Source organism: Ailuropoda melanoleuca, chromosome 16 (assembly GCF_002007445.2).
Source record: "Ailuropoda melanoleuca isolate Jingjing chromosome 16, ASM200744v2, whole genome shotgun sequence".
Classification (NCBI taxonomy): Eukaryota; Metazoa; Chordata; class Mammalia; order Carnivora; family Ursidae; genus Ailuropoda; species Ailuropoda melanoleuca.
Genome location: NC_048233.1, coordinates 64,159,809 through 64,175,831, shown reverse-complemented (window position 1 = coordinate 64,175,831; position 16,023 = coordinate 64,159,809). Strand labels below are relative to the sequence as shown.

The following is a 16,023-nucleotide window of genomic DNA, read 5'->3' as shown; positions in this document are numbered from 1 at the left end:
TATTCAAGGTTAGTGTTCCCCTGAGGGTGGCTCTTGTGTCTCTGGGGAGTAGCCCACTTAATTTCCACATAAAAATAAGCCAGGCAATTAGCGCTGGGTATTAGCGGGGGATGGTCGGCCTGGGAGGGGATGACATCATCAGTGGCCAATGAGAAGCCTCCGTCTGGAGGGCATGGCCGCCCCCTCTTCAGACACCAGGGCTGGTGACCCGCGAGGGCTCGGAGGACCACGTTCCCTGCTGTTGCTGCTGCTGCTGGCGGCAAGAAGCCCAAGACTCCGGGAAGCTGGGGCTGCTCCCAGAAGCAGGAGCCTAGCACTTTCTAGGCGTTATGAATGACAGGCACTTTTTTTTTTTTTTTTTTTGGTCCCACAGGCAAGCAGAGAATCCAGCCCATTAAACACATCATATTTCCACTTAGTGGAAAAAGAGGGCTGCCTGGGCGCCACGGGGGCCAGTCTCTCCCCCTCTAAAAGGGTGCTTTAGCCAGTCTCTATCCTCCCCTTCACAGAGGGACTTCAGGCTCTCCTAAAATTAAAATGGAAGGAGGCAAAGGCAGCCACAGCAGGTGGCAGGCTGCCAGCCCATATGGCCACCCTCTGAGCAGCGGAGTGTCTGTCACTGTTAAGAGCAGAACAGAGCCACAGCAAGGCAGCTGGACCCAGAGGCAGAGGTCTGGGCTCTAGCTTCCTCCCCGCTGAGCCTCAGTTTCCCTGTCTGTGAAACAAAAGGGGTGGATGACCCCCTCTCCAAGGCTCCTCCCTGCTCAAATCCTCTGAGTCTAAATGGAGCAGGGGCCTGCTGATATCTGGCAAGATGACAGACAGTGTGGAAGGGCATGGGAGGAGACGGATGGTTGAGAGAAGAGAGAAGAAACAGATACTGGCCCTTAGCAAACTGGCCACAAATGACTGCTGTGCAGCTCCTTGCATTAGAACTCTCAGGAGTAATTAAAGCCCCCCACTATTGCCCAGGGAGAGTGAAACACAGAGGTCGTGATGATTTGACTCAACATCAGGGTGGGTGCTGGAGCCTCAGTAGTGTGGGGTCTCCCTTCCTTTCTCGATCCCGCCCCTCTTTCTCCTGGTTGCTCTCTCCCACATCCTTGGCTTCCTGCATAATGTTCCAGGCATGCGCTACTAGTTTAGGAAACGCTTCCCAGAAAATTCCTGGGTTCTGCTCCATACACTCAGCCCCCTTGAAGGAATTCCAGAGTCTCTGTGATCAGTTAGGCCCTTGCCCTCATTTTACAGATAAGGAAACGGGGGCCAGTGAGTTGAGAAAACTTGCCTAGGGTTACACAGCAGGTTAGGCTGGAACCCTGGTGTGCGGCTTCCCACCCTGCCCTGAGCTCCACGGCAGTCAAGAGCTGGTGTCTACACACCACTTGGTGTTCTAAACCACTGGAAATGAGGGTAGGGTCATTTCTGGGGGAAACTCATTTTTCTTCACCATTTTCACAAAGGTCAGACCTGTGGTCCCCAGCAAGAGTGTGGCTAGCATGTTGGCGGAGGCTGGGGCAGGTGGGCCAGGGTACTGGCCTATCTCTATCCGAGGGCACAGCTGTTTCTTTAATCCTGGACCTGATGCCTATTCCAGCATCTCTCAGTGCTCATGGATTTTTGTATTTCTTGCCTATCTTTATTGAAAACATGGGCTTGTCATATTATTACAGAACAAAGACGATATCTTTATTATATATGAGTTATAGCTTTCTAGCTGAGTTTCTCTCTTTATGCATATCCGAGTTCATGTGCTCTCAGCCTCCTGTCTTGGGAGTCAGGAGTGAGAGTGGGTGCCCAGATGTGCTGCTCCCTGGCCTCTTGGACACCACCCCTAAATGACAAAGGGACTTCTGGGCGCACACATGTGCCAGGAGCTGCCCAGACTGGAGTTGGCCATTGTAGTGGCCTGAGCTGGAATAATTTTCAGACGTTGAAGGTCAGGGTATGAGGCTTTCAGGGTATGGGTTGGTTGACCTTGATTTTCTTCAATTGTGGGTTCTACAGGACTTCCATTTCAAATGATAACAAAGTTGGTCAACCCTCTCTGTGTTCCTACTTCCTTCATGGTACTCGGGACACCCCAGGCACATGCTTGTCTGCACAGCTGATATGCCCTGAGTGGGGCACGCACGAAGGAAATCCATCAGGCCAGAGCACATGGGACTAAGGTCTTTCCAGACATTCCAAACAAGGCAGAGAAAGGAATGTGTTACCGCCTGAGAGAAGCAACAGCCACAGGGCCAGTCCGGGGAGGTACAGGTGGAGGGGGAGAGCCCATGACCATTTCAGGAAGCTGGGAAAACCTGTATGCCTGTGAAAGAGACAAGCAAGAGAGGAAGATGTGTTAAAACGCAGTGTCGATCAGCACATAGGTTCTTCTTACTGAAAAGGAAAGTAGGGGCGACTGGGTGGCTCACTCGATTAAGCGTCTGGCTTTGGCTTGGGTCATGATCTCGGGGTCCTGGGATCCAGCCCTGTGTCAGGCTCTGTGCTCAGCGGGGAGTCTGTTTGTCCCTCTGCCCCTCACCCCACCCCCCCTTGTGCTCTCTCTCTCTCTCTCAAAAAAATAGGCTTAAAAAAAAAAAAAAAAGGAAAGCAGGCGTCCAGGTCAGATTTTCCTTCCTTCCTCCAACTCTGCCCTTCGATCTTCCTTATGTATCTCAGCCTTCTCTTCGATCCCATCTCCAGCCATGCTCCCCTGTGCTTGGGCCACTGTAGTCATGGAGTCCTTCGGCTGAGCTTAGAGTAAGCCAAATGCTTTCCTGCCTCCGGCTTTTGTACATGTTGCTGCTTCTCCCTGGGATGCTGTCTCCCAGTTCTTCCTAGGGTTCCTTCCTCCATCTCATTCAGCCAGCCCCCCACTCCCCTAGAGCCCCAGTTAATCTATCTCCATATTCTGCTTTATTTTTTGCCATAGCAATTGTCACTCTCTGGTATTATATCATTGCTTGTTTATTTATTATCTGCCCCTATCTAGAATGTAATGAGGGCAGGAGTTTTACTGTTAGCTATATCCTCATGCTTGCAATGGTGCCTGGTATATCACACATGATCAATAAATAGTAGATGGATGGATGAATGAATGAATGAATCATTGAGTGCATTTTACTTTCTCACTCATGGAAAGCAGGTTTAGTGGGGGAAAGCAATGGGTTTAGAGTCAGGAAGTATGGGTGGAGGTCCTAGTTTGCTGATATATAGACTTTATGTCCCTAAGCAAGTTAGGTGGACCTCTCTGGGCCTCGCTGTCCTCTTCTAAAATGGGGACAAGGATGCCTGGCTCCGAGGGGTGCTAAGAAGATCAGGCAAGTCAGTGTAAGCATTTCACAATCTATAAAGCACTATTCAAAGATAAAGGATTGGAACTGTCACAAAAGTGTTTAATCAACACATGAGGGGATAAAAGGAAAACAGTCAGAGATAGACAGGATCAGAGAGCCAGGCCACAGCCTCTTTTAGTGAGAGAATCTAGAAATGCTCTCTGGGAAGACAAAGCTTAACTTGTGCTTCTCATTCATCTTTTTCTTTAGGTATCATGCCTGCTAGATCTCTTGAGGAACAAGCTGACAAGACTTTAAGCCTGAAGGCATCAGGACAAAAAGCAGCAGCAGAGGGAATCCATAAATAGGGTTCTTTGAACTGAATGAGGTCTTCTCCCCTGCAGCATTATGGGAGACTACATACTTATAAGGGCCGACCCATGAGCTAACAACTAGAGCTTAGATGAAACATTCCTCTTAATGCACTGCGGAAATTGCAAGATGTAAGCGAAACCTCAAGGACCCTACCGCTACCCACTCCCTCCTCCCACACACACCTCAGCAAACTAAAACAAAACCATGAGCTGAAACCAAAGATAGAAATAGTAGTAAGCAAATATGAAAGGTGGGGTTGCCTGGAAAACAAGTGCCATGTTGGCAAATGATTAAGAGATCAAGCAAGGGGGGTGGAGCTAGTGAAACTGAGATACTCACAACCAACCTGCAAGGGGCTGACATTGGTCCCTTCCACGGAGGGAGGCTGGTAGTGCTCCCACACTCAGGCTGGAGCACTTGTAAGTCCTCTCTGGAGGTGATCTCCCTAAACCAGGCTCTCAGGAAAGGCACAGATTAAGATGAGCAGACAGGAGCTCATAATCAAAGACCAGAAAACATAGGTGAAAGTCAGGAGAAAAAAACCAAACAACAGATTTGGATCTTTAAGGACTTAAAGAGTTTAAAATTTCTTAAAGAGTTTAAAATTTCTAGCTATGAAACAGAAAACAGAAGCATAAAAAATGTTTGTAAAGAATAAATGACCAGACAGAGATACTCTCAGGAACGATCAGGAAGATTTGAAAAAGAACAAATAGAACTTTAAGAAGTGAAATGTAATTACTGAAAGAAAACACTCAACATTGGGGAATGAAGTAACTGATGTGCCACAGATGAAGAGAAAATTAATAAACTAGAAAATGGAATTGAAGAAATTACCAAGAGTGAAGCACAAAGAGATAAGATAGAAAATAGACAAGAGCAGTAAAAAATACGGAGGACAGAGTAAGAAGGTCTAACATGCAGTGAGTCAAAGTCCCAAAGTCCCAGAGACGAAGAGAGGCTATATTTAAAGAAGCAATGCCTAAGAATTTTCCAGAATGGATAAAATCAATGAATTACTAAGTTCAGGAAGTACAACGAATCCCAAGCAGGATAAATAAAACACACACCTGGATACATTGTACTGAAACGGTAGACTGCTGAAGCAAAGAGAACATCTTAAAAGCAACCAGAGAGAAAAGGCGTATCATCTACAAAGGGATGACATTTAGACTGACATTGGACTTCTCAACATCACCCAGAAGACCATGGAATGCAAAGTGCTCAAAGAAAATAACTATTGGCCAGGGAGTCTATCAGCAATGCTAACTTTCCAGAACAAGAATGAAAGAAAACATTCGCCCAGATCTAAACGTACTGGCTAGATCAATCTAGAAAGCTACATTACCACACTGCATTTCTACTTTTTTTTTTTTTTTTTTTTTTTTTTTTAAAANATTTTATTTTTATTTATTCGACAGAGAGAGAGACAGCCAGCGAGAGAGGGAACACAAGCAGGGGGAGTGGGAGAGGAAGAAGCAGGCTCATAGCAGAAGAGCCTGATGTGGGGCTCGATCCCATAACGCTGGGATCACGCCCTGAGCTGAAGGCAGAGGCTTAACCGCTGTGCCACCCAGGCGCCCCTGCATTTCTACTTTTTGAGCATCAATCAATGATGTATGCTAAGGTCATGTTCAGGGAACCAAAATCTGAAGGGCCACTAGATCCTAAGCTCCTTGGTTTTCAGCAACCACGGTGCCCCTACCTCATGGAGCAAAATGCTTTGCACCTCATAGTGCTAAGTAAGTATTTGCTCAATGAATGTTGAGTGAACCGGAGTCAGGAGACCCAAATCCTCTTCTTGATTCAGCCGTTCACTTTCTGTAGTCATGTCATTCAGTCTCTCTGCCCCTCATTTTTTGTTTGTTTTTCATTTTCCTTGTGAAATAAGGCATTGGAGTAGCTGATGGGCTTCCAAGCAAACTCTTCTATAGCCATGAAATCATTATGACATAACCTGAATACATAACCAGATGAAAGCAGAGCTTCCCTGGTTGAAGTTGTTGAGGGGGGTGCTGGTGAATTTGGCCCTTCACTTACCTGCATGATGACACCCTGGGACCTCCCTGAACTCTAAGGTTTTGCAGAGAGTTTGAAAATCATTATCTTGGAAGTCCCTTCTAGCGTGTACTCCATTATTATCAATAAACCATCAAGCAAGGACATGCCTTTCCCAAAATAGAGAAAGGGGGTTAGAGCCCCTCTTCTCTCTTCTGGCCTCTCTCACGATACTCGGTAGAGGAGACAGACAACCTATTTTTATCCCTGATCCCTGGAAGGCTTAGTCTATGCTCAACACAGTTTTCCAGCCAAGAAAAAGTCTTTCTATGCCTGTGTCTGGCCTGTAGCACTTCACCAAAGAATTGATTAAAAATTCTGAACTTTTGGTAAGAACCAAGGGAATTCCTTTCTTTGGAAGATTTTTCCAGATACGAGCAAGACTGCACAGGAGATCAGACAGTCGCCTTTGGGCTATATCCTCAGGGCCCTAGGGTAGGCACAGGGGTCACATAAAAAGCTGAGCCTGTGTCCGGTGCTTGGGGGCTGAGAGAATGACCTCTCCTAGTGTCTTCCCCCCTCCCTCTGTGCAGGTTCCCCAGACTTCTAAGCCCTCACATTCTGGTTTCTCTTGTTATGTATTTGGAAACTTGGCTTCCTGCTGGCTGCATTGTGACTGGGATTTCACTGGAAGCTATTGCTCGAAACTGTTGCCTGGTCCCAAGTTCCCTGTTCCATGACAGTGGCCATGAGGTATCCAGCCTGGCACCCAAGGACACCATCTTTTAGGATCCCTGCCCTCTGGCTAGGAAGGAGATCAGAGACTCAAGAATGGAAGGCAGTTTTTGTAAATAGGTCTGAGGTCTCTGAGGTGGAAGGAACCTGGATGTGACTAGACCAGGCCACTCTTTGGACTTAGAAATTTGGTTGTAAGAGTAGAAGGGAAAAAGGTGGTTAAGTAGTCTGCTCAAAGTTTCAGTTGTGATGTCCTTGGGAGGTGATGGGAGTAAGTCAAGGCCATCCTCTCTAGTAATCTTAGTAGAGAGTCAGCCCAGGTGAGACCCACTGTGTGCTGGTCCCTCGTTGGGCATATGCATCCATCCAGAAGCAGGAATGTGGTCAAGATCAACCTCAAGGGGAGTGCTATAGGGATGATAGGTCAAAGGGGGCAGCCTGCAGCTGGAGGGATAGGTCAGAGGGTCTCAGGCTTTGCACTGGTGGGGGAAGGAGGACTGAGAGGCCACAGTCAGCTCACCCTCATTGGAGGCTTTTATCCAGTACCAGGAAGCCAGCCCCAGGTCAGAGTGGATGCACCAATCTCTCCATACCTGCTAACAGTGCTGGGTTGCCCTGCATGGTGCCCCCTCCAGTGCATTGTGCTGACCTGACAATACTGCTCCAGGCAAAACAGGCATCTACGTATGGCTGTAAATAGCTTTACATCCTGGTGTAGGAAGTAAAATCTTCCAGAAGGATAGTTCTTATTTAGTTGAAAACAGAGGACTTGGTAATTGGAGACTAAGGCCATGGGGAAAACCCAGGGCTTATCTTGATCTGTCAGTTCACCATGAGCGACTTACTGATAGAGTCATATCTACGGCTTCCAAGGCCTTGGGATCATAAAAGATTCAAGCTGGAAAGAGAGCAGGAGACATTGAGACCATACTCCTTACCTTAACCAAGGGGGATACTAAAGCCCAGAGAGGTAAACTGACTTGTCCAAAATCCCATAGCCAGTTAAGGGCGCTGTCTTGCAACTCTGAGCAAAGGGTGGTGTGGTAGAGAGGGCATGATTTTGAAATCAGACAAAACCTGGGTTGAATCCTGGCTTAATCCTTACCAGCTGCTTGACCTTGAGTAACTTATCTTGTCTGTGCCTACTGTCTCACTTTCCCAGGTGATGGTGGTTAACAGTATTACACCCCCATGCCAAAGGCTGTTTGAAAGGCTCATTTTATATGTTAATGTAACATCTGGCACACAGTGGGTCCTCTGTAAGTAATATTCACTTCCTTCTGAGACAGGGTAATCTTTTGATACAGTAATTGTAGTAATCAACACTTTCTTCTCCCCACGATTGCTGCAATCCAGGGCCCCTCCCCTACCCCAAGCAGCAGGGGCATGCCACCCTCCTGCCCCAGGAAGGAAGGCCATAGCCACGGCCACTGAGGATGGCCCAAGAGCCAGTTCTCATTGGAGTTTCGATAGCCCAAACTATTGAACTTAGGATTTTGAATATCAAAAACCTAATCGCTAAAGCATTCAAGGCCTAAAGTTGATGCTGAAAGAAGAGATTTGCAAGAAGAGAGGTACATTTAGACTACTCTGCCCCTAGATAGGTAAACACCCTTGGGTTGGGAAGTGGAGAAGAGTGGGAGGGAAGCCAGAGGGCTTAGATGCTGATGGGTCTGGAGAGGGGGCTCTAGGTCCTGTCTGCTCTGGAGGGGGCAGGGGAGAGAGGCTAATACGAGGAAGATGCTTGAGAGGGGAGAGGGATAGGATGTGTGTGTGTGTGTGTGTGTGTGTGTGTGTGACAGAGGGGGAATGAGCATACGCAAGACTGGCAGGAAGGGGGGAGGGGTCTGGACAGAGCGTGCAAACAGGAGGCCCAGGATCCAGCTGTCCTCCTCCTGGACTAACAGCTGGAGACTAGATGGGAACAAGGACTTCTCAAGGACGCCAGCCGGAGTAGTTAGATGAGGACAAACTGAAACCAGATTCTGATGCCTTCTTCCCACCGCTTTACCATGCTGTGCACCATGAAGGACCCCGCAACAGCTCAACCCAGGGGTAGGGAGGGAGACTCTGAACTGAAATTGAGCTTTTGGCACATGGAGAAGAGAAAAATAAAGAAAGATATATGTCCTGCACCCCCTGAATTTTGTGGGCTAAGTATTCTCCAGACTTCATCTCCTACCTCCCTTTCTCCCTTCCCAAGCAGCCTTCTGGATAAACTATGGTTTTTACTCACTTGATTTTTCTAAGCTTTGAGGGGTATGCCTTTGCTGGATGTTGGGTACTCAGCTGGTTTTCAAGGGGGCTTCCTCAGGGCAGCCAGAGGCAAAGATCCCCACACCAAGGCTGTAGGACAGTGTGATAATGTGACCTGCCTTTAAGGACCCCCGAGAGTGGGGCAGTGAGTGCCCCACCAACAGTGCCGGGGACAGACCCTCTCCTGGTGTTCCGACTGCCTCAAACCACCAATGACTTTGGAGCAACCAGACGTGGAGGGAGCCCAATAAAAGCTAACATTGAATTTCCCACCTATCTGAACAGATGGGAGCTCAGAACAGATTCAAATCAGATTTGGAGAAACATAAGAAACATAATTATTTCTTGAACCCAAGTGTTGCCACCGATGCGGACTCATACCTGACAGGTCTGCATATCTCATCGACAGAGGTTTTGTTTTGATTTTGAGGGGAGAACAGGAAAAAAAAAGCTGTGAAATTCTCGATTTCATTCTAATGGAGATGTCTCCCTTCTAAGCGGCAGTGATAGGAATGGACAAAATCCTCTCAGAGTCCGCTCCTTGATGAGATCACACTCTGACGTTCTGGGGATCTGAGTCTCCTCAAAGCCTGGAAGACATCCCCGAGCCTCACTGGACCAAAGGGTGGAAAGTGTGTGGGCTTTGAAGTCAGACAGCTCTAGGCTCTAACCCCATGTTTGCCCTTGACAGCTGTGTGACCTTGGGCATGTTTCTTCGGGGCTCTGAGCCTCAGTTTCCTCACTGAGTACATGGGGATAATAATACTGACCTCATAGGATGCTTGTTAGAGTAGAAGGAGTAATGTCTACACAGCACCTAGCTTCGTGTCCGGTACGTAACGGAGCTCAGTATACGGCCACTGCTGACGTGGTTGTAATTATTACTGTTAGCTGCCCCTGGAAACCTCTAGTGGGGAGGATGTTTAACCTTCCTCTGACACCAACGGGAAGGCTGAAGGGTATTTTCAGTCCACCTGACACAGACCCATTAGGCTGCCGGCAAAACTGGATCGGTCATTAGGTGTCGAGTCCAATCTCTTCACAGATTCCAGGGGCGAAATATGATCGAGAGTCTCCCAGACTGCACTGCGGAAGTCCCAGGCTGCCAACAGTAACCTTCCCCATGATATAAGTGCCATCAGCCTGGCCTAGCTCATTTAAAACCGCCAGCTTCCAATTATCCCCGGCGGAGCTCCAAGCGTTTCCTTTCGGGACGCTGGAAAGTAATCACAGTTATCATTCTAAATTGCCACCTTTTCTACTGATTTCCACATTATCATAGCACGAGGGGGCTCGGCAAGAACTTGGGTTAAGAATCATTATTTCTACTGTGTATTGTTAGCTGTTTTTTTTTTTCCTTTTATGAAAATAGGGACGACATGTGTTGGCAAAAAAGAGGACGCCTTCACAACAAGAGAACTGCCTTTGATATTGTTCTGGTCTGATGGCCCATCTCTCCGCTGTGTTATTTCTCAGTTCTTTCCCAGTTTTCGGTGGCCTTAATGTTCGAGCCTAGAATGCTGATGTTGTTGCCCTTCCTGGCACCGCGGCCAACCCCATATTATAACAAACAGAATGATCTGGGTTTTCATATGTTCCACCATGAAATTTGTAGATGGTTTTGTTACACTGAGGCACCATGGGTGCGGTTTCCATCATCGGTTGGAAGACTCATCCTGGTTGTTTAAGTTTTTCTCTCTCAAATCGGATCTCTCTGTGGATCCCCAGAGTCTGGCCTCCAGCCAGAGGGGCCCTGCTGTTCTTCAGAATCATCTTTCAACAGCAGTGAAGCTTCTCTGGGACCCTCAGTTGGGGCACCCGGAGCACGCTCTTAAAGGGATTGAACAGAGCGGGAGGAGGAAAAGGTGTAGTCTCAGAACTGTCAGGAGAAGGGATATAACTAGTGCAATTCAGTGAAAAGGGCAAAATATTTTTATAATGATGACCACCATCGATCGAGCAATTTGAGGTGCTAGGCATCATCGGAAGCCCTCTGATTAATATCAGCAAATAAGTAGCAGGTGCTCCCCGGGGGCAGGACTGTGCTAAACATTTTCCACGAACGGCCACTTCACCCTCACGGAAGCCCTCTTATCACCACCGTTTCATGGCCGAGGAATCCGAGGCTCAGAGTTGCAGCCACAGGCTACGGTCATTCAGCCGCCGTGTGCCCTTCTACTCTGGGCTGAGGGCAAGTACAGGGATGGGGTCAATGTCTGGAGGTCAAGAAGGATGAGCCGGAGAAACTGAAGTCAGTGTGAATCAATACAGAATGGATACAGGTGACTCTTCTCAGGGGACAGACACTTCAGAGCTGCGTATACATGTGGTAAGATTCGGCTGCTTTCTAAATCTCAGTGAGCAAAACCCCTTCTTTGCCCATAAGCGTGGGTACCGATTTAATGGACAATTAGAAAACTGTAATTGCGCAAACTGTAACATGAGGCCCAAAGAAAAGTCTCTTACAGGTGATGGATTTGTAAGGCTCAGTGAGAATTTTTCCCTTTCTGAAAAAAGGATGTTTGGACTCCAAGTGATGGGAACATGGCCAGTGGTGGCCCCACAGTTGCTGACACCCTTCCGGAAGGTGGTGCTTCCTGAACATACCGGCAAACTTCCCTGATGGTGGAGGCAGACTCAGATTCCTGAGATCTGGGCATTGCCCCAAAGTCTTCTATTTTAGCTTAAAAACTATTTTAAGAATTTTGCATTGTATTTACCCATATCTCAGAAAATGGGATGTAAGAAAGATGGTTGCTGTGTACCCCATGTCCTTCCTTGTCTGTACTCTCCAGGTTTGCCTATCACAGACGGAGAGGACAGCTCCAGTAATAACTAGCTCTCCTTCTGACACTGTCTTACTTCCTCAGCTGGCTTCTACCTAATGAAAGACCACACTGACCAGCAAACGTAAGTATCCTGGCCCATGCGGTCAGCCAGCTTCTCACTGCAGGTTGTAAGTTCGAATCCTTGTTGGGAGCCTAATGAGCGTGAGTCAAATTCCCAGGAGCCAATCCCTGTGGAGTGAATAGATAAGACAGAAATTTCTGCACCTGCCAACCTAAGAACAAATGCTTACAGACAGTGGTCCCACATGTACACAGCCATCCCACCCTAGAGGGTCAGTTTGAAATCAATTTCAGTCTCTCCTGCTCAAGCTTAGCCAACAGGAAAGGAAGGCTAGATACTGACATTCAAAGAGAGGGAACTGACAGAGGGGATGAGGAACAGGGTCAAGGTGCGACATCTCAGTGCCTTGGAGGAGAGGGAGGAATCTGGAGCAAAGGAGAATAAGGAAATTCACGATAGTGTGCGGGCTATGGAGTTACACAGCATAGCAGCAATTTGTTAAGTGCCTGTGTGGTGTGGACCATGGAGGGGAGGGGCATGAAATTATCAGAGGGTCCAGAAGCCCATAGGTGTCCCAGTCTACTGCAGGTGAAAGAAATACTATGGATGAAGAGGTATTGTAACATTGCACAAGGGGGCACAGCGTGCTGGTTCTGAACACGGGCCCTGGTGCCGACCACCTGGCTCTGGGTCCCAGCGGTGCCCCTTCCTGGCTGTGGGACCTGAACACGTGTGTAACCTCAGTTCCCTCATCCGTAAAATAGGGATAAAACGAGTACCTGCGTCAGTGGCTTGTAGTAAGGACTAAATAAATGAGCTAGCATGATCAATACCTAATAAAAGTAAAACAACAACTGTTGGCTTTTGTTAGGTTATTACACATCACAATGACAATTCATAAAGCTCTATTAATGAGGAACCCTCGGGGACAGGGCATAGACTATTACGAGGATGAAATCTATACACGCACAATGCATTGTTCGTTATGGTCCATGGTTAATCCATCTTTTAAAAAAGATACTGTATATGCTCTGGTAATGAGTGAAATGCACGCTAATTAAAATTCTTGCTTAAATCATGGAAGCTTTCAGTCACTGTATGCTTTCTTTGATCCTGAAGTGCACTTACCAGCAAACGAAATAGGCATGACTGACACTGTTGTAGCATTTACTCTGTGCCTGGCATTCTATTCTAAGTGCCTTAGATAGATCGACTCGTTTAATCTTTACAACAACCCTAGGAAGTAGGTTATTTTTCTTGTTGATTTCACCTGTAGGGAATTTAAGAGCTGTCTCCAAGGCTAGTGAGTAGTGGAACAGGGACTCAAAGTCAAACCACCGGCCTCCTGAGCCTCTGCTCTGAACCACCAGGCACAGGGCCCCCTAACACACAGCTCTGCAATGTGTTCTGACATTTAAAATGGGTCCTCACACTTGGAAATGCAGGAAACCACCAGCGCATGAAGAATGAGGCCAAGCCTTTACAGGAGGGATAGTCGGAAAGGAAATTCATTCTACGATGTATTATGGTTTGATGTAAGGGGCTTCCTGTGTGCCTGTGCCCACGGGCTTAGGCTTGGATCATGGGTGAAGGATGGGATGAGAGCCCAGAAAGTTTGTCTCCAAATCCCCAGGTGGTTTATCCGTAGAAGGCCCCTCCCTGAGACCCCTGTGGGAACACATTGGGCAGCACTGACCCGCTGGTGGCAGGTGGGTGGGACGTCTGACTTACCGGCCGAGGCAGACTGTACTGGTACATTTCTGGGCGATAGGTGGGCACCCACTGCACCCCTGCCCTGGGCCGTGTCATGGTTCCCGGAGCGCTGGTCACCACCTCCGAGTAGGGCAGGTGCTGCGCGGAGCCATAGGCTTCCTGGTGCCGGCTCTGGCCCGCGTGGCCCGCGGATGCCAGGCTGAAGGCCTCCTCCAGCAGCATGTGCATCTGCTGCCTGACCTCGTCGATGGAGGGCTGGGAGCTCAGCGTGGACGTCTCCGAGTGGCCCTTCACCTGCCTCGACCTGGCGTAGCCCCGAGGCTCATTCACTCTGTCAATGTTGGTTTCCTCTATGATCTCAGGCTCCGTCTGGGGGAATCAAACACATGCCCATTGATTTGTTAATGAACTTTCCTTCCCATTAAGGCTGTCTGCACTTTACAATGTGCAGCTTGGACGCGTGCTGTTAGGTGTAGGGCTCATTTATGTTAGCATCTAGCTGCCCTATCCAGGAATCCCCCCCCTCCAGGGGTGGTCAGCTAGCATTGTGTTTGGAAGGCCACACACCAGCTATCCATGTGCATTTCACTTTTCCAGAGCTCCGGCGATGCAGCGGGCTTAGCTAACTGGCTTAAGGATGATGAGAAATGGCTTTTCATTGATGGCATTAGTGGTATTCTCTAAAACTCCTTGGAAACATTCTCCACCCTCATGCCTTTTAGGTAAAAGATCTAGAGTGTCTGGTAGTCTATACCCCAATGGTTGGTGCTCTAGACTCTGGACTAACCCTCTAAATGGTCCTGTGTCCAGCCATGTAGGGAATCACTGGCTGCCTGATGCCAGTTTTATCAGAGAGAGCAACAAAATTCTGCTTCTAGACCACTGATCTCAAAGTGGGCTACACACTGAATCAGAAACTCTGGTCCAGGGCCCAGCAACCTGTGCTTTAACCAGCCCTCCAGGAGACTCTCCTGCCTGCTCAGGTTTGAGACCAACAGATCTAGAATATTCTCCTGCCTTCCTCCAGTGAACCTTTCATGTAGGGGGCAGCTGCAGTACCTGAGTGGGCAGAGCCTGGGGCGTCATCCGTTTCCAGGGCAGGCTGCACGGACTGTCTCACGCTTGCCTGCTAATGAATGCTTATTTAATAAGTCTGCCTGTGTCGTGGTCTCTGGGTCTGAGACTTGCTTTTGTGATAGCCTGAGAGTGAGGTCGTGGGAGAGTAGTTAGTCCACGTTCACTCGAGCAGGTCTGTGGCTACTACTGTCTGCTAAAAGAACTTGAGGGTTCTGTGAGAACAGAGCAGCATAGATCAGTCTGCCATCCTGCTCTCCATCTATGATGTAGAGACAGACTGCCACTTTAGCAAAATTAGACAGTAGGTAAGAGGGAAAAAAGTCTAAAAATCCATGAACCTTTGGTGTACTTACTCTACTCCCAAGCCTATTGGGGTATGCGTGTAAACTCCTTCTCCATACACACACACCCACTTAAAAAGATTAGGTATTTAAATCCTGGTTCTGGGTGCTTCTTATTATTTTATAGAGAATGAATATTCTCCTGGAACCTGGGTGCCACAATTTAATAGCTGGGTGACCTTGGGGCAATGTCTTAGCTGAGGTCCTCCCATAAAGCAGGACCTGAAACATACTTTATGTACAGACCATTCGTTTGGAAAACAATTCTAGGGAATAGGAGTCAGGGCCTAGAATGAGTAAATTGGGGGAAGGAAAAAAAGCCCATCAAGGGAAGGCACTAAATTAGTGATTGCTGTGGGCAATTGAGGCTTACTCCCCCTGGGACCCCCGAGGAACCAGGCAGAACATGCCTGAGGACTGTATTACAAAATTTTGTCCACCAGCTCTCATCCCTCACTAGTCAAGAGTTGCTCCTGAAAGTGTCCTTGAACTCTGAGATTTGTGCAGGTGCCAGATGGGCACAAGGGACTCCCATGGGTGTCCCATGGAACAGAGACCGAGAAGCCTCAGGGCAGAAGCAAAAGCTAAGGGACCGCTACGATGGTACGGTCAAGTGGCTGTTGCGAAGGCCAGATCTAAAAGGTGTGTTGAGGGGCGCCTGGGTGGCACAGCGGTTAAGCGTCTGCCTTTGGCTCAGGGCATGATCCCGGCATTCTGGGATCGAGCCCCGCATCAGGCTCCTCTGCTGGGAGCCTGCTTCTTCCTCTCCCACTCCCCCTGCTTGTGTTCCCTCTCTTGCTGGCTGTCTCTCTCTCTCTGTCAAATAAATAAATAAAATCTTTTAAAAATAAAATAAAAAATAAAATAAAAGGTGTTTTGAGAAGATAGAAGACCGAGCATAAACGGTGTTCTAACCAGGAAAGTTATTTCACTTTCTGTCGCTTGAGTTCCTCATCTGTAAAGTGAGGACAGTAGCATCTGCCTCCAGGGGTCTTATGAGGATTAAATATGATGATATGTACGAAGAGTTTAGAACAGTAGCATATGGTGAAACCCAATGGCCACGGTCGTCACCATAATTGTCATTATTATTACTTTTATGTATTCAACTGCACCTGTTTCTCATGTAATTACTATGCGTGAGTCTCTTGGATACATGAGATAGAGCAAAACAAGAAAATGTCCCTGGGGAACTCCTTCATAAAGGGAAGTCTTTCTTCCCCAAAATCTATATATGGAAGGTCAGAAATTTGTTATTTTTCCTATTTTGAAGATGTATTCACTTTCCTTTAGTATTAAATTAATAGAAGTGCATTAGAGAAGAAATAGAAAACACGGAAAACACCCAGAAGAAATGAGACATCTCCTGTAATCTTATCACCCAGAGTTAAGGCATGGCCATAGTTCAAGATCAA

At 47.8% G+C, this 16,023-nt stretch overlaps 1 protein-coding gene across 1 annotated transcript in view; it reads right to left on the bottom strand.

Annotated features, from left to right (window-relative positions):
• The window catches only part of KIAA1549L (KIAA1549 like), a 266,547-nt gene that overhangs the window by 16,284 nt on the left and 234,240 nt on the right, over window positions 1–16,023 (bottom strand). Inside the window, exons 18-19 of the mRNA XM_034645358.1 lie at window positions 13,209–13,559; window positions 2,217–2,314 (exon numbers count right to left, since the gene is read on the bottom strand). Coding sequence (XP_034501249.1) covers window positions 2,217–2,314; window positions 13,209–13,559 — 449 coding nt within the window. The remainder of the gene's footprint in view (window positions 1–2,216; window positions 2,315–13,208; window positions 13,560–16,023) is intronic.